This window comes from Notothenia rossii (assembly GCF_949606895.1).
Source record: "Notothenia rossii genome assembly, chromosome: 1".
NCBI lineage: Eukaryota > Metazoa > Chordata > Actinopteri > Perciformes > Nototheniidae > Notothenia > Notothenia rossii.
This window is the reverse complement of record NC_136912.1, coordinates 52,650,917-52,678,215: the sequence shown is the minus strand read 5'-3', so window position 1 is coordinate 52,678,215 and position 27,299 is coordinate 52,650,917. Positions and strand designations below refer to the sequence as shown.

The 27,299-nt window shown below is 42.7% G+C and overlaps 1 protein-coding gene across 1 annotated transcript in view; it reads left to right on the top strand.

Moving 5' to 3' along the window:
• Window positions 1-27,299, top strand: part of frem1b (Fras1 related extracellular matrix 1b) — a 273,903-nt gene that overhangs the window by 19,661 nt on the left and 226,943 nt on the right. The window contains exons 9-12 of the mRNA XM_079670558.1: window positions 18,465-18,809; window positions 19,404-19,546; window positions 19,659-19,855; window positions 20,046-20,136. Coding sequence (XP_079526684.1) covers window positions 18,465-18,809; window positions 19,404-19,546; window positions 19,659-19,855; window positions 20,046-20,136 — 776 coding nt within the window. The remainder of the gene's footprint in view (window positions 1-18,464; window positions 18,810-19,403; window positions 19,547-19,658; window positions 19,856-20,045; window positions 20,137-27,299) is intronic.

Genomic DNA, 27,299 nt, shown 5'->3' with positions numbered 1-27,299 from the left:
TTGTTAAAGTTGCTAATGAGGTTCGGGCTCGCGACGGCTCATCTCTCAATCTGTCTGCCGACTTTGCCCTTCTGTCTCTCTGGCACGTGCGCAGGGAGACAGGAAGCCTAATCCTGGCAACCGGGCGGCCACCGGGAAGGACGCCATGTTTTACCCACCGATGTTTGGAGCACAAACGCAAGCCAGCACCTCGCGATGCCTTCAGGCGCTAAGAGAAACTTGTTATTTCAAAATGACAATGAGTTGGAGACGGTAATTGAATCAAAGTGCGAAAGCTTTGGCTGGAAACCGAGCCGTCCTCTGACAACAACACATGTCTGCCTGTAGGCTGCCAGTCATGTGATGCTCGCCTGTTAGCGGTTAGCATGATGTGCAGTGGTAGGGAGGCTAGCCAGCAGAGAGCTGACAGATGGACACGGCCTACATTTCATTAATGTAGGACAGACACGTTTTTCATGATCGGCCCCACTGATCATAATGGAAAAAGTTCCCACCCCAAAGTCTATTTTTCAAGCACAATTTCCTATTTCTTTTTACTAGAAACTGCAAAAATGTAGTATATATATGAATATAACTGTTAACGTTAAGTATTTGTCTTTATGCAGACACATTGTCTATATCTACATACTGTACATTGACATACATTTGATTTTAAGCTTCTTCTTCTATAGAGAACCGCAGTGACGCGTCCTAAAACCCGGAAGTAAACTTCTTCCGGTTCCTTCGTCAAAAAGCAATGCAATCTCCATAGGATTTTTGGAAAATAGCTCGAAATAAGGTCTGTGGTTGACACATATTTAAGAGAGGGATCACGTTTTGTTCAGCCGGATAATCTCCACATGTCCACCCTACTTTTATAATTTTCTAATCATAAATCTAGTCGCCAGAAGCAAAATGCCAACGTTATGCTATAAACAAACTACAAGCGAGAACAGCAGGGTCGCACGACTTCAACGTCACGCCAACTTAAGATCTTTTCAACTGACTTTTGCGCGTTTGCATATTTTAACAAAGCGTTTCATTTTAGCCACACTGAATTTAACTAGAAGCCATGGCTGCGTCAATTACCAGTCTGATATCGTTTTACAAAGATGACAAGAAGAGTGTACTGTAGATAGAGGAGAGAACCACTACAAGTCAGGACACATACAGCAGTGCAGCCTAGATGAAGGTGTGCTTACAGGTGTTGTCAGGGCTAGCATGAGGGACAAGGTTTATAGAGTGTCGTTGGTGAGTCGTGATAGCAAGAGTACCGTTAAACTAGAGTTCATTTATTCACATTAGTGCCATTAATTCCCATCAACAAATCCATTTTATGTGTCACATGAAATCTTTATTTCAAATATTACACACCAGAAAACACAGAAATATCCATGAAATAAACATACAGTAGGCTATAAACAATTAAAGGGATAATTGGGAAGGCATTACAGATGTAAATATATTTTAAATAATAAAACAATCCCACCACCACAGGTACCTACAGGAGAAGAGGGAATTCTCTCCACAAAATGTGAATGCCCACGTGGAGAATGGAAATGCAGTCATGCGGCTGCATTAGCCATCCACAATTTCAGCTGCACTTACACCCCCTGTCAGTGGAAGAAGCCAAAGGCAGCTAAACGTATGCATTCAGTGGAGGAGCTATTTCCTCCAACCAATAACTAATTTAACGCGCTGACAAGAGAGCCCACTTCCGACGATCGTGACTGGCTGAGGGACAGGCTCGGGGGCAGGTTCTCAGGAATTTCTTGGCTTCTCTCCCCCGAGCCAGAAGAGGAACACTACAGCTTGGAAACACTTACTGTTCCTGAAATTATCAAATCTGTTGGGCATCAGGGACCTGAGACAATTGTGGCAAGCATGGCATTGTCTGAGGAGCAACAGAGGGCAATTCAGGTGGCTACCACTGGCCAGCGAACCAACCCAAACTGGCATTTGTTCAGGAAAGGAAGGTTGACTGCCAGCAACTTTGGAGCTGTCCTGAGGTCAAAGCGTGTGACTGCTTCCTTTATTGCCAGAGTGCTAAGGCAACAACAGGCCCTTGATGGTGTTTTGTCTGTACAGTAGGGGACTATGAATGAATGTGAGGGTGTCAGGGCATTCACCACTGCAACCCAGATGCAGGTCCATGAGTCAGGTTTGTGGCTCTCCCAATCAAGATTGTTGGGGGCATCTCCAGATGGTCTGGTAGGGTCATCCGCTGTGCTGGAGGTAAAGTGTCCTTACGGAGCCAGGGAAATGACAATTAGTGAAGCATTGCAAATCAAGGGCTTCTGTGTCAGTAAGGAAGGAGAAACATTCAGCCTGCGTGAGGAACATCCTTACTGGCACCAAGTGCAAGGTCAGCTTCACCTTACGGGCCCGTCCACACTACAGCTTCGACAGCTTCAAGAACGGTTTCCAACACGTCTGCCCATTCACTTTGAATGGGGTGACGTCACGTTACCTTGCTTTTCGCCGAACTGAATTGTGGATAGCATAGCGGAGCTTTCCTGGCGTTTCAGGCTGCAAAAGTTTAGCAATGTTCAACTTTGAAGCTTCTGAAGCTTTCGGTGGAAGCGTCAGCAAATCAAATCATATGCCAGTACAAGCTCTAGCCAATCAAATCGCGACTTGTGTGTCAGGGGCGGGAGATTCATGTGATTGGTTGTTGGTCGAGCTTCAGACACGCCTGCCGGCAAGCTTTTTTTTCAGCTGTAGTGTGGACGGGCCGTCACTGCAAGAGAGGCTACTTTGTGGTCTGGACTACGAAAGACAGTGTCATCATTCCGATAGTCCGAGATGACAATTGGCAGCCTAATCTGTTGGCTCTTGATTACCTTTTCAAGGCCCACATGCTTCCAAGGCTGGCACTGCCGAAATAATCACCTTTGTCACAGTTGTGGTTATTTTCTTAAAAAGACAGAAAAACAAAAAGGCATATTCATTTACTTGTTCTGAGTTCAGAGAGCACTGCTGTTAAAATTAAATATTACATTTTTTAGAGAAAACTCAGCTTCAGGATGTTATGGTACCCCCTTTGAAGATCTTTCTTGTAGCTGCTGCGATCCTTGTTTGAGTCGTTCATATGTTCGATGAAAAATATCATAAATCTATCATTTTCAAATATAGTGCTTTTAAGAAATTGTGAATCGTTTTTAATTTACATTTACTCGCCTTTGCAATGTTGTGGTTGTTAGAGAGAATAACATATTTACAAAATAATATTTCTTCATAAAAAAGGCAGTCCATGCAGAAAACTATTGTGGTTTCTTGATTCAAGCCTGGCTCTGAATCCCAAATCACAAACCATTCTTTGCAGTAACGTTTTTGATAGAAAAAGACAGAAAACAAACATGAGCCTACCCCGAGAGGCCAGACTTTTAAAGGTAAGAAGACAGTTTAAAGATTTATATTTGCGGATATTATCAGCACATCTGAGTCAAATTAACATGTGTATTAAACTGCACAAAAACCCCCCAAAAAAAAAAACTGCCCACATTTGTAAGTGTTCCGGCCACTCCCCTTTTTTTTTTTTGCTTACGTAAGTCCTACCGGCCCACATTTGTAAGTGTTCCGGCCCAGCCCAGCACAGGGATGAAACCCTCTTTAATGGTCACACATGCAGAGCACACAGCACACACAGTGAAATGTGTTCTCTTCTTTTAACCCATCCTAGTACCAGGAGTCTAGTACTAGGAGCAGTGGGCAGCTATTGTAAAGCGCCCGGGGAGCAATGGGAGTGAGGGGGGAAGGGGGATGTCCGGTGTCTTGCTCAAGGGCACCACGGCAGGGCAGTAGGTGAACTGGGACCTCTCCAAGTAGAAGTCCACACTCCAAATGTAGGTCTGGTCGGGGACTTGAACCGGCGACCCTACGGCTCACAGTCCAAGCCCCTACTGACTGCCATAGATTTAGTCACTAATTTTGCTCTCAAAGGGGACCAGATTGATGCATTTAACTTCAACATTTAAAACAAATCTTCCCGGGGAGCTTGCCCCCGGACCCCCCTAGAGGAGGTGAGGTCCACCACCTGCCCACACCCCCTGTTGAATTGTTTCACCCACATTGAGGATGCTTCCTACGCCCATGTTTTATTCAATGTGTCAAGTCAGGCAAATTGGGTCAAAATGTTATTGCATCATTGATCTGTTAACATTGAAATCACTAAATATATGCTGTAACTATTTTGCTCTAGGCAACTCAAGGGCTCAGGGAATGTGATTACTATATGAATAATTGTCCAAAATAACATTAAATGCATAGGGTTTTTTGTTAAGTAACATACTTTCGTCGCCGGCCAGCCGATACATGCCGCGCATTAAGTGGGCCTGTCTGTCAATTAATTCCCGGTCCACTTTTTCCCCCCAGTCCGCCCCTGCCAGAGCCTCAAGCACTAGGGGCAGGTCCCACTGCGGGGTGGAGGCGTGCACTACTGGGAGCAGCCTCCTGACCCCCTGTAAAAACCGCGACATCAGTGGTTGACTAAAGGATGACCTGCCGCCAAATCCCTCATGGCAGGACGAGATGGCTGCTGCATACACTTTCACTGTGGAATGCACAAGCCCTCTGTCCACCAGTAACTGTAAGAAGGATAAAATAGAGCCTAACTCACAAGATAGGGGCTCTATTCTCCGCTCCTCACACCATCGCTGGAATCCTAGCCACTTTGGCCTGAAACAGGCTGTGGTGGATCCAGCTCTAGCTGCCTGGATAGACTGAATAACACCCTGTCTCAGCCTGTCCCTCTCAGGAGCCAGGCCTGGAGAGGTTGGCCGAGAGTGGGTAATGCCTCGATTGCATCTGCCTCTTGAGATATCGCCCCCTAGAACTGGGGAACCGCCCAGGGCTGGCCCACCTTCATCTGTGTCATTTCTGAGGACCACGGTGCCCCGACGCGGTCCGGAGCAACTAGAATGACTGACAGACGTTCTCGCCTCACCCTCGGAGAGGGAGAATAAGACGCAGCGGTAGAAAGGCATAGAGCAGCTTCCTTGGCAATGGCTCGTGTGCAAACACGTCCACTACAGGGCACAGTGGTTGTTGCGCCGGCTGGCGAACAGATTCACTTCCGCTCTCCCGAACTGGGCCCAGATCTGCTTCAACACCTCCGGGTGAAGCAGCCATTCGCCTGGCAGGGGGCCGCCCCTCGACCTGAGGTCGGCCCCCCTGTTCTCCAGTCCCGGGATATGGAGGGCTCTCAGAGAGAACACCACCTCTGAAGCCCATAACCACAGCCTCTCCGCTGTGGCCAACAAGGCGGCGGAGCGGACTCGGCCCTGCCTGTTGATATAAGCCACTGTGGTACTGTTGTCGCTCCTGACCATTACATGTCTCCCTTGAATTAGGGGCATGAAATGCTGGAGGACTAACACTACCGCCCGTAGCTCTAGGACAGAGGTGCCCAGTACGTCGACCAGCAATGCTGGTAGATCGCGAGTCATTCATAAAAAAAAAAAATCCAGCTCCGTTAAAATAAACATGATCCCTCCTCCATTGGCCTCCCTGCCACTTAATTCAGGAGTTAATAAAACGATAAACACGAAAAATCTAGACGAGATCTCTCTCCCCCGTCTGTGTGCGAGGGGGACGGGGCAGTTTACACACACGCAGCTGCTACATGCATCAATACACGGCGGGGATAGCGGAGAGAAGCGCTCCAAGGTGTGGTTAAATGTTACCCGTCTTGAGGTGGACAAGAGTGCAATAAGAGTTTAGCATGTAAGGGCGGTAACACGAGCAATTTGTCTAAACATTTAGCAAAAGAGCACCACATTCAGACAGAGGAATATACCGGGTTCGACTGTCTTTCTAGTAGCTCTGTAGCCCCATCCACGAGTAACGTTTCCACGTCAGGTCTCATGTATGCTAGCAGCAAAACACGGAGTTAACTCAATGATACAAACATGGGTTAATGATTAGAGGTAACTGATTTATTTAGTTGGTTAAAGTTTCAGCTATTCTGTTTAAAATTCTGTCATCACATTATTTAATACGATTTGTTAAAACATTGTTGTTTCTTTTGATGTGAAACATTATCTATTTAATTTAAATAAAAAGCAATGTTCATTTTGTTCACAATTTGTTCAGTGAATTTAATAATATATGTATTTTTGAATAAATTATTCATCTTTATTGTTTTCATTGTTAGTTTCCACATGCCTAAAACAACCCCAAGCTAAATCTAAAAGTTGATGGCTAAATAAGAGCGTTTGAGAAATTGTGCAAGGCACACATTAATAGTCCGAATAGTCGATTAATCGTTTCATTAATCAATAGATTAATCGATTATCAAATTAGTCGTTTGTTACAGCCCTATTGTAGTTATCCCATGTACAAATAAAATGTGTTATTCAACAACCCTTGCAATTTGGGATTTTATTTTTGGTTGGTAGACCTCGGTGAGCTGGTCATTTCAAAAGTAGCTCACCAGCCAAAAAAGTGTGGGCACCCCTGCTCTAGGAGGTTGCTGTGTCGAGACTCTGTTAGATCCCAGCGCCCAGCTATAGCCCTCTTCAGGCAGGTCCCACCCCATCCTGTTCTGGATGTGTCTGTGAACACTGTGATGTCGGAGGTCATCCGTCCCAGTGGAGACCCCTCCGGAGGTGATCCGGGGACCCCCAAAACCGGAGGTTGCCCTCCACTGAGGGGGGTATGGTCACTAGCCGCCATTTGTGCCTCTTGGGATCCAAACGCAGGCTGGAGAACCACCTCTGCAGGCGGCGCATATGCAGTAACCCCGGCGGGACCACAATGTGAGCAGCCGCCATGAGACTCAAAGTCTGCATGACAGTTAAAGCTGTCACTGTTGCTCCCTGTCTCAGCCTGTGAACCGCCCGGAGAAGGGACACACTTCTGCTCTCTGACAGGCTGGCGCGTAGCGCGCCTGCATCGAGCACCACTCCCAACTACAACGCCTGTTGGTGAGTGTTACGAACCCACTAGGGTTATATATATATTTTGTATTCCAGTCTCCCTTCAGTTAAGTGGCATGTCATTCAACACAATGCTGCTCACCTCCTTCAGTTGGGAGAAAAGCTGGTTCAGGTTCAGCCTTATGGGGGGACAGGACTGCTGAGCCTAAAGATGGATCTGTTGGACCTGGCACCAGGGGGAGGGACAACTGATTTAGTATGAATAGGCGCTAAAAATGTGCCTGCATTTATTAAAGGTAGGTAGGTAAGAATGGAGAAACCAGCTCGAGTGCGCTAGAATTTGAAAATACATCCTTCCTTCAGAGTTCCTTACGGCCCCTGCACACGGCGGCGTGCGTTGTCGCTTGCCGGCAGGGGGGGCTGAAACTCGACCAACAACCAATCAAATGAATCTCCCGCCCCAGACACACAAGCACGCGGTTTGATTGGCTAGAGCTTGTACTGGCATATGATTCGATTGGCTGACGCCTCCGTCGAGGCGTCAAAAGTAGAACATTGCTCTACTTTTGCAGCGAGCACCGCGAGAGAAGCTACGCTTTGCTCCCACAATGCAGTTTGGCGAATCGTGACGTCACCCCATTCAAGTGAATGGGAAGAAGCGTTGAAGCGGCAACGCACGCCGCCGTGTGTAGGGGCCGTTACAGTGGCCCTCCTCCAACACACGCGCACATGACCAATGAGGGCACAAGATAAGTTTGTGCACAGATCGAAGGCTGACAGGCAGGTAGGCCATCCAGTCATTTTAGCCGGGCCGGCTCAGATGATTGGTCGTGCTTTTTACAGTGCCACAGCTTCCACAGATGAGATTTTTGCATGTATTTATTGTCAAAGCATTTAATAATATTCATTGCTATCGGGATATTAAGAGCATTCCATGGAATATAACAAAAAGTGTTTCTGAAGTGAATTACCTACCATACCTTTAAATGTCAGCTAAAAGAGCAGAGAAATGATAAACCTCTGAATTTTCTGGAAAGATATTAACAGTACTTAATGTCGGCTTAGGAAACAAAAAAACATTAGCTAACAGACTAATTTCCACCACTCATGGACCACACCCACCTTTTCTTGTGAAAAACTGGGTGACATACTGTCGCCCTTTAGTCCCTCTCTCTTGTCTTTCTCTCCTTTCTCTTCTTTTCTTAGAGCCTGACTTTGTTGGTCGTTGAAACATGGTACAACACATGTATGTAGGCTAAGTACTAGCATCCCTCCTCACATGCTTTCACTCTCTGCAAGTGCCGGTGCCACACCGCGTTTGGAGGCAGGACCAACCCATTACATGTAAATAGAAGGGGTGTACAGAGGCTTTGGGTAATTAACTTTTGGAAGAAAATAAGTTAAATGAATCGTAAGTTCAGTGAGTACTTTATCAATATCACGTTCCATTAATGTTAATTATTGAGGATTGATGAAATGTTACTTACATTTGTTTTCTTAATGTTCTAAACATTTGGGGCCCCTGTCAGTCACGGGCCCTTAGAATCATCCTAACTTTTCACCCCCCTTACGGCGCCCCTGACTCCTTATCCCGTGAGCAAGGAGATCGATCCAAAGAGCCCTTCTTTTTTTAGGATGACTTTCAACATCTGTCCAGGGACTACAAATGAAAAATAGCCTGTTGGCTAACACTGGCGCATTTACAGAAATGTCAATCAATTGGCACCGTCCCTGTCAAATAAATATATAAGTAAATAAATACGGGAGCTCCCAGGAGATCAACACGGTCCTCTTTGGAAAGTGCCACGCGGCGTGATATCCCAGGGACATCACAAGGCGGGCAGCGGCGGCGGCCTGTGATGAAGTAGGGTCGACCCTATATCATGTTAAGCCACCGAGCACGGTTGAAGTTTTTCTTCTACTGTGGTCGCTTGCTGCTCGGCATTCTCAGATAGTGGTCATTCATTTGACACGCAGCTTCTTCCTTCATTCCATCAATTATCCCTCGCAGACAGTAGGAATGCTCTTCTACCTTCTGTGCTTCAAATGAAACAGGCCTTTTTCTCTTTTGTAAAGAAAAATGACAGCTGCAGATGCAGGAACAGGCTTCCTTTCAGCTCGTCCGTTGGGAAGACATCAAATATTAGTTTCATGGAAGTCACACCGTCACATATAAGAGCATTAAGACATACAGTACATAGGCTAAGACAAAACATCTAAAGATATAACCTTGCACTTTGATAAGTCTTGTGAACATTTTCACTATTTTGACATTTTTATAGATCAAAATTGAACTAAAGAAATAAATTGTAGATTAATCCATATTGAAAATAGGTGTCAGCTGCTACACTAATTATAATAGTTATATTTCTTAACTAAGATGAGATATTACTTTATTGATCCCAATTTGGGAAATGTTTGTGTTGCAGCAGCATAAAAAAAAAAGAAAAAGAAAAGTTATATATACAAAAGTATGTGAGGGATGGAATATTAAATTGAATATAAATGTAAAATGTACATTTGATTTTACGTCCAAGAGAAGCTATGGAGCAGAGAGTTCTCTGCCAGCCAGAGGTGATTTGTTATTAGTTCAATATGTCAAACTGATTTCCCTGACTACAATCTTTAGTTGCATGGTGAAACGTTATGCTGCTTGTAGGCTACTAATTAGACTTATCATATAAGCCACACAGGTTTTAATAGGATTTATTCATTATCTTTACTTCTGTTAAGGTCTTTTCAGCAGCGCCATCTCTAAAACAGCGAAACCCATCATTTCAATTTCACCCTGAGATGGACAAAAATCTAACGTCAGCTTACAGATGTAGCACTCCAGATAGGACTCACATGGGTGTGTCCCAGTCAAAAACCCAGCGGGTGGCTGGGGGTGTTGCCAAATTGCTAGAGGGCGTTGCCAAAGTTCTCCATTTGTTCAATTACAGGATTTAACCATGAGATGGCGCTTCATTCAGAAATACACAAAGACAACTTGGTATTGTAGAACTTAGTCTGTTTGCAATGTTTGCAGCTCTGCAGTTGTGTTTGCTGAATACTGTAGCATTTAATCACTTATTTGTTATGGTTTTCACAGGCTACTATAATGAAAAAATATCAATATTTTAGATCAAATAAAGTATATAGCTTGCTTTATGCAGTATATTTGTTGTACTATTGTTGGGTGTTTTTACACAGTAGTGAGAGTGAAAAACAGGATAGCACAGATTAATAAAATCAAAAATAAGATGAGCGATAAAAATAAAAATAATAATAATGAGAAACTATAAAATAAGAAATGAATAAAACTCAAATGTAATTATCATATCATATATTCTAATGTATTGTATTATTAAGTAATATCATACATTAACCCCATTATAGCATATGCCACATTGAATGGATGAACATATTTATGCATCAACAAGTACAACAGAGTATTTCTAAATAAAAGTTGTAACAATACTTATGTAATATTAACCCTTTGGAGTCGACCGTCACGCCGGCGTGATCAGATCACATGACCTGTTCAAGCCGGTGCCGCATAAAAACAACAGTCAGCACAACATTGCCGTGTGTTTCTGTCGAACGTACTGGCTTGAAACGATATGCCAGTCTTTGTTTCATGCAAAAAGACCCAGTAAACACGGAGATACGATGATATAAAGTTAATACATTTCAAAAGTATGAGAAATGGAAGCACATATTTTAATATCTTCACCGTATTTTATCATTTTACGAAAACGGAAAATACTGGAAACTGTAGATCCTGCTCAACAGGATGTATTTACCAGGGAGGGGGTGAGGTAATCAGGTAAACGGAGTGATACGAAGCGAGATGAAAAGAGACGAAGAGGGACGGCGGGAACCGAAGAGAGACGGAAGGAAATGTAGAGAGACGAAGATATACATATTATTGTACATAATGTCTATATATAATAACATAATGATTAATTTCAGATGAAAATACTTTTCAGGGTTAGTTCCGGTCTGACAGCGCTTGGCTCTCTGCTGCAGAGAAGATCACTGATCTAAACAAAGTCAAAAATCCTACATCCAAACGGAATAAACATAATAAATTATTATTAATAGGTTAAGTCTTGTTCATTGTTTTTCACTTTTATTAAATGTTTGATATTTCCGGTGGAAATGGTGAACTATCGGACAGCATACATTCATATATTGTCACTCAAACATTCATGCATTTTATTCTCATATTCATATATTTTAATGCTCATATTTATACATTTTGCTCTCATGCAGATTCATTCAATGTTTACATTTAATATTAAACATAATATATGCATGTCTGAAGACAATATATGTATGCAAGAGAAGAATGGCTTATTATATTTACAGCTCTTAATAACATTCATTTTCTGGACTCAATGTGTGTCTTGGCTGGGGGGGAGAGCTTTGGAATGCGACCATCCCCCTTGGGGGAATTCCTCCACACATTCCGATGGCCAATTCGTTTTAAACAAAGCGTTGACATCAACATGGGGGGTGGGGGGCTGGTGAACGGTCTGGTCATTTGTTTGTTCCACAATGTTTATCATCATGAAATTAATATCTATATATTTTATACTATACTTGCACTGCTTCCCGTTTTCATACTTTATATATCTTAGCATATTCATACACACTGTTCATACTGCTCACAGGCTGCTGTGTATATCTAGTGTATTCATACCCCTCACTGTTTGTTCATCATTCAATTCATTCTATCTTTTATTCTGTAGATTGTGTACATTACTTTTCACTTTTCTGCTTGTTGCACTCCTGGTTAGAAGCTAAACTCAGGGCCGGCCCTAGACTTTTGGGGGCCCTAAGCAAGCTTTGGCTTGGGGGCCCCCTCACTCTAGCGCGTTCTCACTACACACAACACGGAACCAACTTTTGTCTTATGATGTTAGCATAAGCACACATATTGTATAAATAAGCATATAAAAACCGTGGACCTAACGTCCTCTAAGGGGGTCCTCACCTCCTCTATGGGCATGCTCCCCCGGGAAGATTTTTTTTTTAATATTGAAGTTAAAAGCATGAATCTGGTGCACTTTGAGAGAAAAATTAAGAGATCTATGGATACATATCTCAACACCCATATGAAACAGAACTGTGAACAGATTTTTCTTTATGGATATCTTACAAATCACTTAAACTGTATTCTTGTTTTTTCATATAGTATTTCATAACTCTTTTTCATTTATTTTCTCTGGCTGTCCATCATATAATGTTCACATAGAAACTAGCTGTCAATAGGAATATACATTTAGATTATATGACAAAGTGTTTATTTAATATATCTGGCTAGCTATAGCTACTTGCTAACGGTTTAGCTTACCCCCGTGATTCAAAGTAACGTCAACGTAGCTGTAATTTATGCTTTGCTTACATGTTCGCATAACTTGGAAGTTTACTGACATTTACATACCTTGTTTACCTGGCTCAAGTGGTGGCTCTGGGGTTGTTGTGTGAGCCACCACTTGAGAATTGTCGTATTTTTTAAGAAAATGTTTCCTTATGTCCATCTTCAAAAACTCTGAGTCCGACTGACAGTTTATTTTAAACATTGTCACAGCTCACATGATAGGTACCTGTCAGCCAATAAGACAGATGTTTATTTCCATTCAACTCTCTGGTTGGTCTGGTGTCTTGCCTCTGTTGCATTCACTGAACACGGGAAATTACAATCCTGTCGTCCTCTCTTGTGTCATGATGAGGTTCAGGTAAAGCACGGTTAATGTATTATATTATTGACTCAATAATATAATACATTACTTTGAGAGTAGGCAATCTAGGCATATTAACACAATTAATTAAACATACTTATCACGGCGACGGTGTACTGAGATTTATTTATTTTTTAAATTAAAAATTTAAAAAAAATTCTTAATGGGTCGGGCCGGCTCTGGCTAAACTGCATTTCGTTGTCTCAGTATCTGTAATATGTGCAATAACAATAAAGTTGAATCTAATCTAGAGCAGGAACAAATGTATTTACTTAGTACATATCTGACATTAACGATTAAACACGTGTGTGCATTCTATTTATGCAAACCAAGTCAAGCCGACTCGGGAGGTGGCGGCATGCACCTTTAAGGGAGGGAATCCTCATGACACGCATTTAAAAAAATGTATCATCCGATAAAACAGACCAGTCTCTCCCAGTCTCTCCCAGTCTTTTTTTCTTATCCGATTACGTTATCAGTGATTTTAAGCTGATTAATTACCTAAATAACATCAACCCTGTGGGCAGCGCCATTTTGACGAGTCACATGACTTATTTTACCGGACGTGACGTGAACTATGCGTTTGGTGTCGAGGACAAATTGACGTATGTGCTTTGTTCATGTTGTTTACTGTAGTTACTCTCACAATTATATTTAAATATGCCTCTGTGGTGACACCATATTGGGGACCATAATTCACCTTGTTTGTGTTGTTGCTACAGGGACCCTTTATGGGGAACACCGGTAGCGTTAGCTAGTCATTCCTGCTAGCTTGTCAATGAGAGCAGTTCATGTATTAACCTCAGAGTGTTTAATGGATAATAAAGTGTGGAAGTCCATTCTTAATACACCGCCTCCGACTCCCTTTTCACGGCACTACACCTCATTGTATCGCGAAACATTGCCACAATTCGGATAGGAACAATCCACGGAATGCTTGGTTCCATCTATTGCCAACGGGGAAGTACGTTCGGAGGCAGTGGCTAGCGAAATGTGCTCGGCTCGAACCGAAAGATCCACAGGCGCATGTATGCAGCGAACATTTCAAGTTTCCGGACGACTACTCTGAGAGTATGATGTAACATAAAATGGGATTTATTAATCAACCATTACTTAATGGGGATGCAGTGGCATTATTTTAAGGTGTCCGAAAAAGACAGTAAAATAGCGGAATGCAACGTGTGCTTCGGTGAGCGGAGCGAAACACACAAGAATTAGACCTACACTTCGCTATTTTATCTACCTCTGGAAAAAGCTAAACTCGTTAAAAATATACTTATTATTCACTGTCGGGTCACTCATTACTGGATCAGTGAGCTGCGTGAGATTGACAGGCTGTCAGGAGAGGGAGAGAGAGTGGGATTCCCCTGTGTGCAATCCTAATCGTCTGTGAAAAGTTTATTTTCAAGCTCTTCAAGCTCATGACAACATATGTTCATAAGAGGATTGTCCATGGCTATTCACCGATCGCAAGTACACCATTCATGTCACACAGGTCTCCCTACCCAAAATCAATTGCACGAGTAAAGGGATCGTCTCCAGCAAGATCACTGTGCTGTTCATCCTCATCGTCACTGTCCCTGGATTCCTGACGGTTCTGGCCATTTGGCTCAAACCTGAATTCCCCCATCCAATCTCTCCACATTGCTCAAAACTTCTTCCTCGGCTGACGAGTCCGAACTCAAATACTCCGCCATGTTTTCGTCGAATGAGCTTTTTGTGTGTTTCATAGACTGTACTGTATATATAAAGGGTGTGTTTACAAAGTGAAGATGACGTCACGACCTAGTTTTTCGGATCATGTGACTACTGAAAATGGCCAAAATGGCAGCTGCCTGACGTAATATACAGGTTTTGATAAAAAAGAGCTATAAAATCATTATTTACCGTGGAATATCGCTGATTTCTTCAGGGTATGGTTTAAACATAATGTTTCACTAAATACTGAAGTTTTGATTAAATATCTAACGAGTGGAGCCTTCCTTTAAAGTTGTTTGCAATCCGCCAAACCTCCCTCGGCTGCGATCGGCCATTCTCGTCTACTTTCGAGGCGAGCCGCAACGCATCTCAAACAAGTCCACACGAGACAGCTCCGTTTAGCTCCAACCGCTGGAGAAGCTGCAGTACATATGCAGGAGCCTGTACGTGGTGCTGTAACTTCCTCCATAAAAGCAGCGAAGAAGCATGGTTGTCATGGTTGCCCTTCTGTTTATTCTCCGCGGTGGGGGCAGAGGGAACCGGGCAGAGTTTTTCGCTAGTCAACGTGTATTAAAGTTTAAATCTTCCGGACAAAATTATAAAAGTCCCGGTCAAAGGTCTTCTTTGTTATTTATTGAGCTTTAACACAAATGAATAACGACTCTATATAATATAATAAAACACACGGAGCCTCTCTTTTTCCTCCCTCTCTTCGGACAGCGTCAGTGTCTGTCTCATGCAGCAGCTGATCCAGTAATGAGTGACCCGGCCGAAAGAAAAAATAAACATATTTATAACTAGTTTAGGTAGTTTGAGAGGTAATTAAATAGCTAAGGGCGATGATCTGACTTGAAGTGTGTGTTTTGCTCCGTTCACCGCTGCATCACAGCGGGAGGAGCTGCAGGTGAGCAGAGCTGCGTGTCTCCGTCCTGTCAGATAAGACTTCACTCGCGTTTATGTCCATATCGAGAGAAAGATAAATAATCTGAATTCAGTGTGCAGTTTACTTTGACGCGGGGGTGAGCAGCAGAGGTGGGGACAGGCGGGGCTATTGCCTCATCATTATCAGAAAATGATCGTATAGGGCACACGGAGCCGTTGGACCCCCCAGAGCGTTGCGTATGCCGTTCTATCCACCTTGGGTTGTTATCGTTTCCGCAGTTGTTTACTGTCATATTCGGTCGTCCTAGTGTGGCAGAACGGTCTATATGACACTAAACAGTAACGCAAACGACCGTTTTCGTCCTCGTGAGGCCGTGGCCTTAATGTGCCGCCACCTCCGGAGTCGGCTTGACTCGGTTTAAAGAATGCACAAATGTGTTTAATCCTTAATGTCAGATATGTACTAAGTAAATACATTTGTTCATGCTCAAGATTAGATTCAACTTTATTGTTATTGCAACGAACAAAATGAGACAACGAAATGCAGTTTAGCTTCTAACCAGGGGTGCATCACGCAGCAAAAAGTAATGTGCACAACAGTAAACAATTATCACAGTAAATGATGTGGATTAAACCACATTTATTTCGTTACAATTAAATTAAATGTAGGCTAGTGCATGCATTTCAACTCGCGAACATATGATACATTAAATGATCGTGAGGATGATGATTGAAAATCGTTTGTTTGAGCCGGGCTGCATTTCCTGATCTAAAAACATAGCGATGGTTTTGTACTTACGCCAACGTGAATTAAACAACATTATTTTGTTAAATAAAAACATGGTGATAGTGATTAGTAAATGATTACATGTCTCTTATTTAGCACAGAATATGATCCTATCCATGACATATCTTAACAAATATCCGCTATATCAGATACCTGCGATCTATCAGCTGTTTATTTCACATGAGTTCCAGTGTGGCAGCTTTCAATCACGGCTCCCCCTGGTAGATTCATGATCCATTGCAGCTGGTTTCGTTATAATTAAATTTATTTATCAAGGGGGCGTATCAAGTCCTGTGGGGGGTTTTCCTTTTCAGCAGGGGCCCGAAACGAAGCGCTACATCGATCTAATAGCACGAATCCAGACTCTCCTTTGGAAAAGATTGGCCGGGAAACGATAGAACGAGCAAGTTTCATGCAAAGACCTGTGGCTGCAACCTGGAGCAAAGCAACAAACCATTGCGTAGCTAACTAGTAGCGCTAGCTTTCGCTAGCTTTAGCTAACGTTAGCTAACGAAACTAACTGCAGAGTAAAATTGGAAAACATTGGTAATTAATAGAGTGGCAAAGTCCCTCCCCTTCCGGGGGAGCTCCATGGGACCTTATTTCGGAAAAATTATGTATTTAAGTCAAAGGAGAGAGAAAGATTATCTTTCGATCCCGTTTGAATTGTGCCACGAATTACACATATGATGTTTGTCAATTTAAAAGATAATTTTGCAAGTCAAAAAAATAAAAATGTGTCGTAAAACTGTGAAGTAACAAAAATGTTTGTGTGAAACACTCAATGAACTACATCTCTGGTCTCGTAGACTCGCACAACTACACACGTCACCAAGATGGCCTTCACTGATATCTTGTCAAAAATAGTTGTCACTATCAACACGTCCAGAAGAATGTCATGCAAAGCTGCCTGCCTGCCTGCCTTCCTTTGATTCTCTCTGAACTGCCTGATCTTTTTAATATTTAATGTCAACCATTTGTGCAGATAGCATGAAGTAGAAAAGATTGCCGATGCTAATGTAGCGTTAGCGTTAGCATTTGTCCCCCGGGCTTAAATGGTGTATTATAGAATGATCACACCGGTGTGACAGTACTCTTCAAAGGGTTCACGAAATATGACTACTACTCTTACTGTTTAACATTTTGGGTTACTTCATGTTAAGGCTAATAAAAATGACAAGGCTAAGACTGCGATGCTAACTAACGTGCTTGCTACTAGCTAGGTAGCTAACTTGATCCAGCCACTCCTGGTCCTTTCATCAGACGGTCACGGGAAGCGAAAGAACTAGCAAAACCCATTGCTGGTATGATAACAACCTGGTACTAAGCACACAGGCATCTTGTTAAAGTTATCTTATCTTAGCTATGTCTTAGTGTGACAATTGTGACAATTGTGACATCAGTTATGACATCACTTACGCGACTCTGGGATTTGTAGTCTTTCTAGTTGCATATTTTTCATAGTCTTATATCTCAACAGTTTTACGACAAACTGTGACTTTTTTGACATGGAAATTATTTTTTAAGATTGACAAATGTCATATTTGTAATTCATGGCACAATTCAAAATATCATATTTGTAATTCATGGCACAATTCAAACGGGATCGAAAGATAAGTTTTCTCTCTTCATTGACTTCAATACATAATTTTTCCGAAATAAGATCCCATGGACCGGAAGTAGATGGGCGTGACTTTGCCACTCTATTATTCTATAATTTGTAAAACTACGGTGTTAAAAACGACAATTTCAAAAATGCAGATTGTAATTGTCAGATACAGATATACAGATACTAAAGATACTACAGATACTAAAGATAGGCAGGTACTTGCTTTCATGCAGAACACGGGGGAAAACAAAATTAGCAGGAGTGTTTACGTGTTCGGTGTAATGACGTACAACAGCCTCGACAACCTTTGTAGTCCTATTCAGCCACAAAACGTGATCTATCTCTTAAATTTGTGTCAACCACACCTTATTTCGAGCTATTTTCCAAAACCCTATGGAGAAAATGCAATGCTTTTTGACGAAGGAACCGGAAGTGGTAAAAATGCTAACTTACTTCCGGGTTTTAGGACGCGTCACTGTGGTTCTCTATTGCTTTCCGTTATGGATGGGTTATATTCATTGTAATCAATCAAAAAAGGGATTAAAACTTTTTCTTTTTTTTTTAAATGAAGGTTATATGTCATGCAATAAGAAAAACTTATTTTAATGTTTGTGTCTTTCAGAAACATAAATCGCAATATAAGGAACATTATTATGTGATCATGGTACGCAACATAGCATAAATTAATTATAAATCAGTTTCCCATGAACCCCTCTCTTTAGTTGTTAAAATATGAAAAATGTAAACACAGTTTTCCTTTGTTTACATTTATATAACATCAAATGTACTTAATAATAATATTTGACCTTATTCACCGTCTGTTTTCCATCATCTCGTCCTAAGAAGACTTCCTCTCCAGATGTGAACATGTGTACAGTCTGATGCTGTGTCCTGTTCCCCAGGTAAGAAGGCATTCATGTTTCGTGTTGGGGATCTGAGGGAGGGTGTGGTTGTTTACCATCACTCCGACAGTGACACCACCCACGACCACATCGTCTTCCGCATCAGCGACGGCCATCACAACATCCGCCACAAGTTCCCCATCAACATTCTGCCCAAAGACGACTCCCCGCCCTTTCTCATCAACAACGTGGCAGTGGAGGTGCAGGAAGGTGGTGCCGTGAGGCTGGAGCAGTTGATGCTGTTGGCCTCCGACCTGGACTCCAGCGACGACTACATTCTGTACCAGGTGACCTCCAGCCCTCGGGCGGGGCAGCTGCTTAGGAAGACCTCCACCCAGGAGACAGGTGAGGGATGTAAAATACACTCTACTTCATACACTTTGATGTAAGAGCTGGTTTTTATTCTGTTTTTAAGCTCAAAGTGGTTACTGTGGTTAGAAATTAAGCCTAACCAGGCGTTTTTTTTGTACCATTCCTTGTTAAAGACATTTCTTCAGCAACAAAAACTGATTTTGACCTTAGAGTGAACCTCTATGAAGTCATGGTTTCTCTCTTTATTTAGTTAGCTGTTGAATTGTTTTTGTTTTCTTTCCCAGTCTGGTGTATGGGGTCCCTTTCATGTTTTACAGCTTTGTGCACCTACAAGTGAAAATTAAATAAATACAAAAAACACAAACATCAATGAATCAGTAAAAAATATCAATTTTCACCAAAAGAAAATGCTTCCCTAGTCGTACTACCTCATAAAACAAACATCCCATAGTCAGATTACTTCACTTTCAAATACTGTATATTAACAGCCCTAGGTTTCAATACATGTAAATACACTGATCTCAGCAGTTTCTCTCAGCAGTGGTAAAACCTTTACAATGTTAAAGTTAAAGTTGATGCTCGTCATCTGGTGACGTACATATTAGATCCGTTTAGCTTTCCATGCAGGAGATCCAGTGGAGAGTTTCCTGCAGAGAGGTCTGATCCAGGGTCAGATCTACTACCAGCACTCAGGAGAGGAACAGTTCGAGGACTCCTTCGACTTCACGCTGTCTGACAGCCACCAGCCGCCCTACCTCTCCCAGACATATGTGAGTCACTTATGACGTGTTTGATTCAAATCAACACTAACGATAGACTTTTCTGTCATCAGAATAAAAAGGTCTTCTGTCACATTGACCCCTTTCCCCTCTGTGGATCCAGACGGTGGTGGTCCATGTTTTCCCGGTGAAGAACCAGCTGCCGGTGGAGGTCTCCGGCAGCATTCGCTCCCTGACGGTTAGGGAGACGGAGGTGGTTCATGTCACTCAGGCTCACCTCCACTTCACCGACCGGGAGCATCCAGACACAGACCTGAGCTACGTCGTCACACAGCCCTGCATCAACCCGCTGCATCCTGGGTAAGGACAGGATGGGACTCCTCTGCTATCCTCAGCTCCATGACATCTTTAGCCTAGCTTAGCAAAAAGACAGCTTACCTGAAATGTAAATGTCAAACTCCTTCAAAAACATCTGATTAACTATTTTATTCTGGAGAATAAACACATTGATATTGAATGAAACAGTTTTTTACTTATCTTTTATTTTCAGGCTGATGGATGTGGGACGTCTGTTCTACACAGACACCACCAACAGCATGAAGAAAGACCACATGGTGCCGGTGTTAAAGTCCTTCACACAGGTATGAAAATATTTAAAAACACATTAACTATATACTATATTATATAACCAGCACCATCCTACCATTTGAAAGAAGTCTAATGACGTTTATAATAGGATTCTAAACAGATGTGATATTAACTAAACAATTATTGGATAACTAACAAAACGTTGGGTTAAGTATTGTAACCCTTGTTATATTAGCACAGGCGGAGCCCTCTACTGGACACTATGGGTACTACCCTCTATGCAAGCATTCACCTACTGAGATATCTATAGACGTAGCCGGCCCCGGGGCGGGCCGACCTGAATGCGCGCGCATCTCACCGTATAAAAGGAGGCCTTGCCTCCTGACTATCATCCTACACCTCTTTTGAGCGAGCGATATAGGACAGACATTGCCCTGAGTAGAGGGCTCCGCCTGTGCTAATATAACAAGGGTTACAATACGTAACCCAACGTTATATCTCTCACAGGCTCCGCCTTCTACTGGACTCTATGGGTACAATGGGTGGAGCACTGATGTATACGCGCACTGTCGTCCAACAACATCATTCCACCCTACTGCCCCTGACCGGTTGTGACCGTGGAGACGTCTGGGCTGCGGCTGACAGAGCACACTCTGCTGCGCTTACCTCGCAGAAAGTGTGCTCACTAAACAGTGCCGGGACCCCCACCCCGCCCATAGACGGATGGGGAGAACCCCCTCGGACCCTTAGGGGATTACTAAGCACCTGCCTGCCTGAATCCCTAAGGATAACAGGGAGAGCGCCAGTGCCCATGCCTCACACTCAGGCACTGACCCCGCACAGAGTGTGAGGTCCTAGGTCCTCTTTTATTCTCCATCTACATCAATAGTTTAGGTGAAAATGTCGATGGAGCAACCTTACATTTTTATGCTGACGATACCGTGATGTACTGTGCAGGTCCCTCCATTAAGGAGGCTGTTGTTGAATTGCAAGCTGTTTTTAACATTATTCAGACTCAGCTCTCTGAACTAAAGCTTATTTTAAATGTTGATAAAACCAAGGTAATGCCCTTTTCAAAAGCTAAAAAGACACCAGAGCCTGTTATAGATATTGTAACTATGCACAGAATAAAACTTGAAGTGGTTACCTGTTACAAATACCTTGGTATCTGGCTTCATGATTTTCTCACTTTTAAACGTCATGTCAATAACCTGCTTGAAAAGCTGAGGGTTAGGCTAGGTTTCTTCTACAGGAACAAGTCCTGCTTCTCGCTTAAGGCCAGGAAAAGGTTAGTCACTGTGACCTTTTTACCTGTGCTGGACTATGGTGATTTGATTTATATGAATGCACCTGCCAATTGCCTGGTCAAGTTAGATGCTGCGTATCACAGTGCACTGAGATTTGTGACAAACTGTAAAGCATTAACCCATCACTGTACCCTGTATGCAAGGGCTGGTTTGCCTTCGCTAACTGTACGGAGGCTCAGTCACTGGTACATTTATATTTACCAAGCCATGTTAGGGAAACTTCCATCCAACATCTGCTGCCTGATCTCACGGGGAATTGTAAGTGGCTACTGCCTGAGATCGCATGCTGTGTTTTTATTAAATGTGCCAACTGCTAGGACTGTCTTAGGGAAGATGGCATTTAGATGCGCAGCTCCACTGTCTTGGAATAGTCTGCAATTCAATCAATCAATGTTTATTTATATAGCCCAATATCACAAATGTTACATTTGTCTCAGTGGTCTTCACAGTTTGTACAGAATATCAGTATGACAACACAACACCCTCTGTCCTTAGACCCTCACATCATCCAAGGAAAAACTTCCAGAGAAAACCCACAGTTTAAAGGGAAAAATGGGAGAAACCTCAGGGAGAGCAACAGAGGAGGGATCCCTCTCCCAGGACGGACAGACGTGCAATAGATGCCGTGTGTAAATCGAAAAGATAATACATTTACAACATAGGTAGACCAAATGTTTGGAAATGCATGTGTCTATAATAAGAAGATGAATCCACGAGGATGTCAGCTATCTTTTGGGAGCCATCAGGGAAGTAGTATGGTGAGTCAGGCAGGACCGCAGTCCCCACTGGAACCTGAATTGGTTAAAGGTAAGGAGTAGGTCAGTGGCTACATTCCACACTCCCGGGCCGGGCTAGGCCTTCTCTGCAACCTTTTACCCTCTAATAGAACCTCGAGAGGTCAGAGAGGGGAAAGGTTTTTGAATAAAGTTTTAAATATAAGATCTAAGTTTTTAGGATTTAAGTGAAAGAGTAAGAACTAAAATGTATAGGTAAAGAGGCACAACGTATCTACGTCAATGCACTCTTATTAGATTATTTTATTTTAAGCTTTATCAAAAAGGAAGGTCTTAAGCGTACTCTTAAAAACAGATTGAACACAAACTGGAAGCTGATTCCACAAATGTGGAGCTTGATAAGAAAAGGCTCTGGCTCCCATTGTACTTTTAGAGACTCTAGGAACAACCAACAACCGTGCATTCTTGGAACGCAATGCCCTAGTAGGACAGTAGGGTATAATGAGTTCTTTAAGGTAAGATGGCGCCTGCCCATTAAGCGCTTTGTATAGACTAGAAGATTTTTTTTTAAATGTTATCCTGTGTTCTATAGGGAGCCAGTGTAAGGCAGCCAGAACAGGAGTAATGTGATCCCTTTTCCTAACTCTGGTTAGTATACAAGCTGCAGCATTTTGAATCAGCTGAAGCGACTTAACTGACTTCTTGGTACACCCTGACAATAAGGAGTTACAATAATCCAGCCTAGAAGTAACAAATACATGGACTAGTTTCTCTGCATCGTTTTGAGGCAAGATATGCCTAATTTTGGCAATGTTGCGTAGATGGAAGTAGGCAGTCCTTGATATTGATTTTATGTGGGCGTTAAAGGATAAATCCTGATCAAATATAACACCAAGATTCCTTACAGTCTCACTGGAGGCCAAATTAATGCCATCCATAACTAGTATATCTTTAGATAGTATGTTTTGTTGATTCTTTGGGATACAATAACTTCAGTTTTAGCCATGTTTAACATCAAAAAGTTTAAGGTCATCCACGTTTTTAAATCCTTGAGGCAGTCTTGAATTTTATTTAGGTGTTTGGTTTCATCAGGCTTGATGGATGAATATAGTTGAGTATCATCCGCATAACAGTGGACATTTACAGAATAATTCCTTATAATATTGCCTAGCGGAAGCATATATAGTATGAACAAAATAGGTCCAAGCACTGAGCCCTGTAGCACTCCATGGCTAACTTTGGTTTGCATGGAAGATTCATCGTTGACACACCAGACTGAGAGCGTTCAGACAAATAGGACCTAAACCAGCCTAGAGCAGTTCCCTGTATGCCAACTAAGTGCTCTAGTCTTTGCAATAGGATATCATGGTCGATAGTATCAAATACAGCACTGAGATCGAGCAAAACAAGAATAGAGACAAGTCCCTTGTCAGAGGCAATTAGAAGGTCATTTGTGACTTTAACCAGGGCTGTCTCTGTGCTATGATGTGTTCTAAAGCCAAACTGAAAATATTCAAATAAATCATTGTTTTTTAAGTAATCACACAACTGTTTTGCGACTGCTTTCTCAAGAATATTTGAGAGGAATGGGAGATTAGAAATAGGTCTATAATTGGCTAAAACCTCTGGATCGAGGTTGTGCTTTTTAAGAGGCGGTTTTATCACTGTTACTTTAATTGATTGTGGAACATAGCCTGATAATAAAGACATATTCATAATATTTAATAAAGTAGTGCTAATTCATGGAAAAACGTCCTTTATCAGCTTAGTTGGAATCGGGTCTAAGATACACGTTGATGATTTAGAAGAAAGAGTCATTGAATTTAATTGTTCAAGGTTTATGTTCCTGAAAAGCATTCTAGTTTACTATCTAGTGTAATATTAGAGCTTACAATTCCGCGAGCTGTAAATAACACTATACTGGTCAAAGGCAAGAGGTCATTGATTTTGTTACCAAGAGTAACAATTTTATCATTAAAAAAAAACATAAAATCATTGCTACTAAGTGCTATGGGAATAGAAGGCTCAATCGAGCTGCGGCTCTCTGTCAGCCTGGCTACAGTGCTGAAAAGAAATCTTGCATTATTCTTATTCTCATCTATTAATGAAGAGTAGTAGGCTGCTCTCACTTTACGCAGTGCTTTCTTATATTCATTGAGAGTAATATGCCAAATTAAACGAGATTCTTCAAGTTTAGTGGAACGCCATATCCTTTCAAGTTGTCTCGACTTTTGCTTTATTTTGCGGGTTTCGGCATTATGCCATGGAGCTAGTCTATTTTGTTTTATTTTCTTCTTTTTCATAGGAGCAACAGAGTCCAATTTTATTTGCAGCGCATCTCTAGCACTATCAACAACATGATCAATGTGGGGTGGTGTACACTTTATATAAGTTTCCTCCACTGCATGCAGACATGCTATCGAGTTAAGTATTGATGGAATCTCTTCCTTAAATGTGGCTATAGCACTAACAGATAGCTTTCTGCCGCAGGAGCTTTTGACTTATTGTTTGTAATCTAGTAAAAGTACTTCAAGTTACCAAAAAATTGTCAGATAAATTAGGATTATGCAGTTCAACTAATAGTTGCTCAATTTCAATACCATAAGTCAGAACAAGGTCGAGAGTGTGATTATAACAGTGGGTCGGTTTATTTACACTCTGACGGAAACCAATAGAATCTAATAAAGAGTTAAATGCAACAGTAAGGCTATTTTTATCATCGTCAATATGAATATTGAAGTCACCTTCGATAATTACTTTATCTGTTTTAAGTATCAAAATTGATAAGAATTCAGAGAATTCTGATAAAAATTCTGAATAAGGACCTGGTGGAAGGTACACTGTAACAAATAAGATTGGCTGCAAAGTTTTCCAGGTTGGATGCGTAAGACTAAAAACAAGGCTTTCAAAGGAGGTATAATTTTATTTTGGTTTAGTATTGATAAGTAAATTTGAGTCAAAGATTCCTGCAACTCCACCTCCTCGGCCTGTGTCTCGAGCAATATGAGTATTGATATGGCTGGGTGGAGTGGCTTCATTTATGCTAACATATTCGTCGTGCCTCAACCAAGTTTCAGTGAGACAGCATATATCAATATTATAATCTGATTTTAAATAATTTATCAATATTGCTTTAGATGCTAAAGATCTTATGTTTAAGAGTCCACATTTAATCTTCCTGTTTTGTTGCACTGTAGTAGTTGTTATATTTACTTTTATTAAGTTATTATGTGTGACGCCTCTATTAGGTTTTACTTTAAATTGTCCTTGGGCAGACGTACACACCGTTAATATTGGGTATTTTATTGGAGGGTGCGCAGAGAAGCGTGTAAGACTGCAACTCCGCCTCCTGGTCTCAACTCCAGTTTGTCATGGATTAGGTCCACAAAGCTCTGAAATGTTTGCTGAAATTAGATCTGCACCTTCCAAAGTAGGATCAGGTTTTCCCCAGAAGGCTGTCCAATTATTTACGAAGCCCACATTATTTGCTGGGCACCACCAAGACAACCAGCGCTGAAATGATGACATACGACTATACATGTCGTCATTGATCAGATTGGGGAGGGGACCAGAGAAAATTACGCTGTCCGACATTGTTTTAGCATATCTACACACCGACGCCACATTATCTTTGGTGCATTCTGATTGGCGTAAACGAACATCATTACCACCGACGTGGTATTGAATTGGAAACTGAGCAATCTGGTGCCACTAAATGTTTTTAAAGCTCGGTTGGATGCTACTCAATCGGAAGCTGTTGGTATCTGTTCATGTGGATATTATGTAAATTGTAATCCCTGTAATGATGCTGTATGATGTCCTTTTTGTTGTTCGGTTTATGTTTTTATGTTTCATGTGGAACCTACTTGAGCAGGTCTCCCTTGAAAAAGAGATCAATGATCTCAATGGGATATAGCTGGCTAAATAAAGGTTTGAAATAAAATGACAAAAAATGTGGGGGGGCAGCCCCTCCGCCCCGTAACGGGTCAGCGTGCCCGGGAAAGGCGAAGGCGCCCATGTCCAGGGAGGGGGTCAGATGCCAACCGACCCACAACCCCACCCCTACAAATCCTGTGTTGCCCCAGCAAGCACAGACGAGGAGAAAGAGCCAGACATTTCCAAGAGATAAAACCTTATGAAGGAGCCTGGTGTCGACTAAGAAGCCGCCGTGCATATATCCTCCACACTCACACCGTTGAATAAGGTTGTTGACGCAGCCACAGCCCATGTGGAGAGCGCACAAATCCCCTTGGGGCAGGCTCTCCCCGCCTGTCCCAAGGCATGTGCAATGCACTCGCAGAGCCAGCCTGCCAAGCGTTTATTGGACAGAGCTTTCCCGATCACACCGGCCCCGAAGCGTACAAACAGTTGTTTAGTGCATCTAAGGGCAGCTGTGCGCTCCACATAACAAGCTAGCGCACGCACCGGACAGAGGAGGTGCAGTTTAACCTCCCTGGCCCCACCATGGGGGGGAAGACTAAAACCCCCTAACTGAATAGCCCTCGACCTGAACGCACTCCTTTAGGTTTTTAGGCACAAAGGAGGGGTTCGGTCGAAGTGTCGCGCCGCTCTGGTCACCCTCAATTAGTAAACAACTCGGGTGCCCCGACAGAGCAGTTAATTCGGAGACTCTTTTGGCTGACGTTAAGCCAAGAAGCAAAGCTGTTTTCCAAGACAATGCTTTCAGAAAGGAGAGCTCCAGAGGCTCAAATGGTCCCGAGGCCAGAGCCTCGAGCACTTCTCCGCTTCTCACACCATCGCTGGAATCCCAGCCACTTTGGCCTGTAACAGGCTGTGGTGGATCCAGCTCTAGCTGCCTGGATAGACTGAATAACACCCTGTCTCAGCCTGTCCCTCTCAGGAGCCAGGCCTGGAGAGGTTGGCCGAGAATGGGTAACGCCTCGATTGCACCTGCCACTTAAGTTATCGCCCCCCAGAACTGGGGAACCGCCCAGGGCTGGCCCACCATCAAGGCGGCGGAGCGGACTCCGCCCTGCCTGTTGATATAAGCCACTGTGGTGCTGTTGTCGCTCCTGACCATTACATGTCTCCCTTGAATTAGGGGCATGAAATGCTGGAGGACTAACACTACCGCCCGTAGCTCTAGGAGGTTGCTCTGTCGAGACTCTGTTAGATCCCAGCGCCCACCTATAGCCCTCTTCAGGCAGGTCCCAC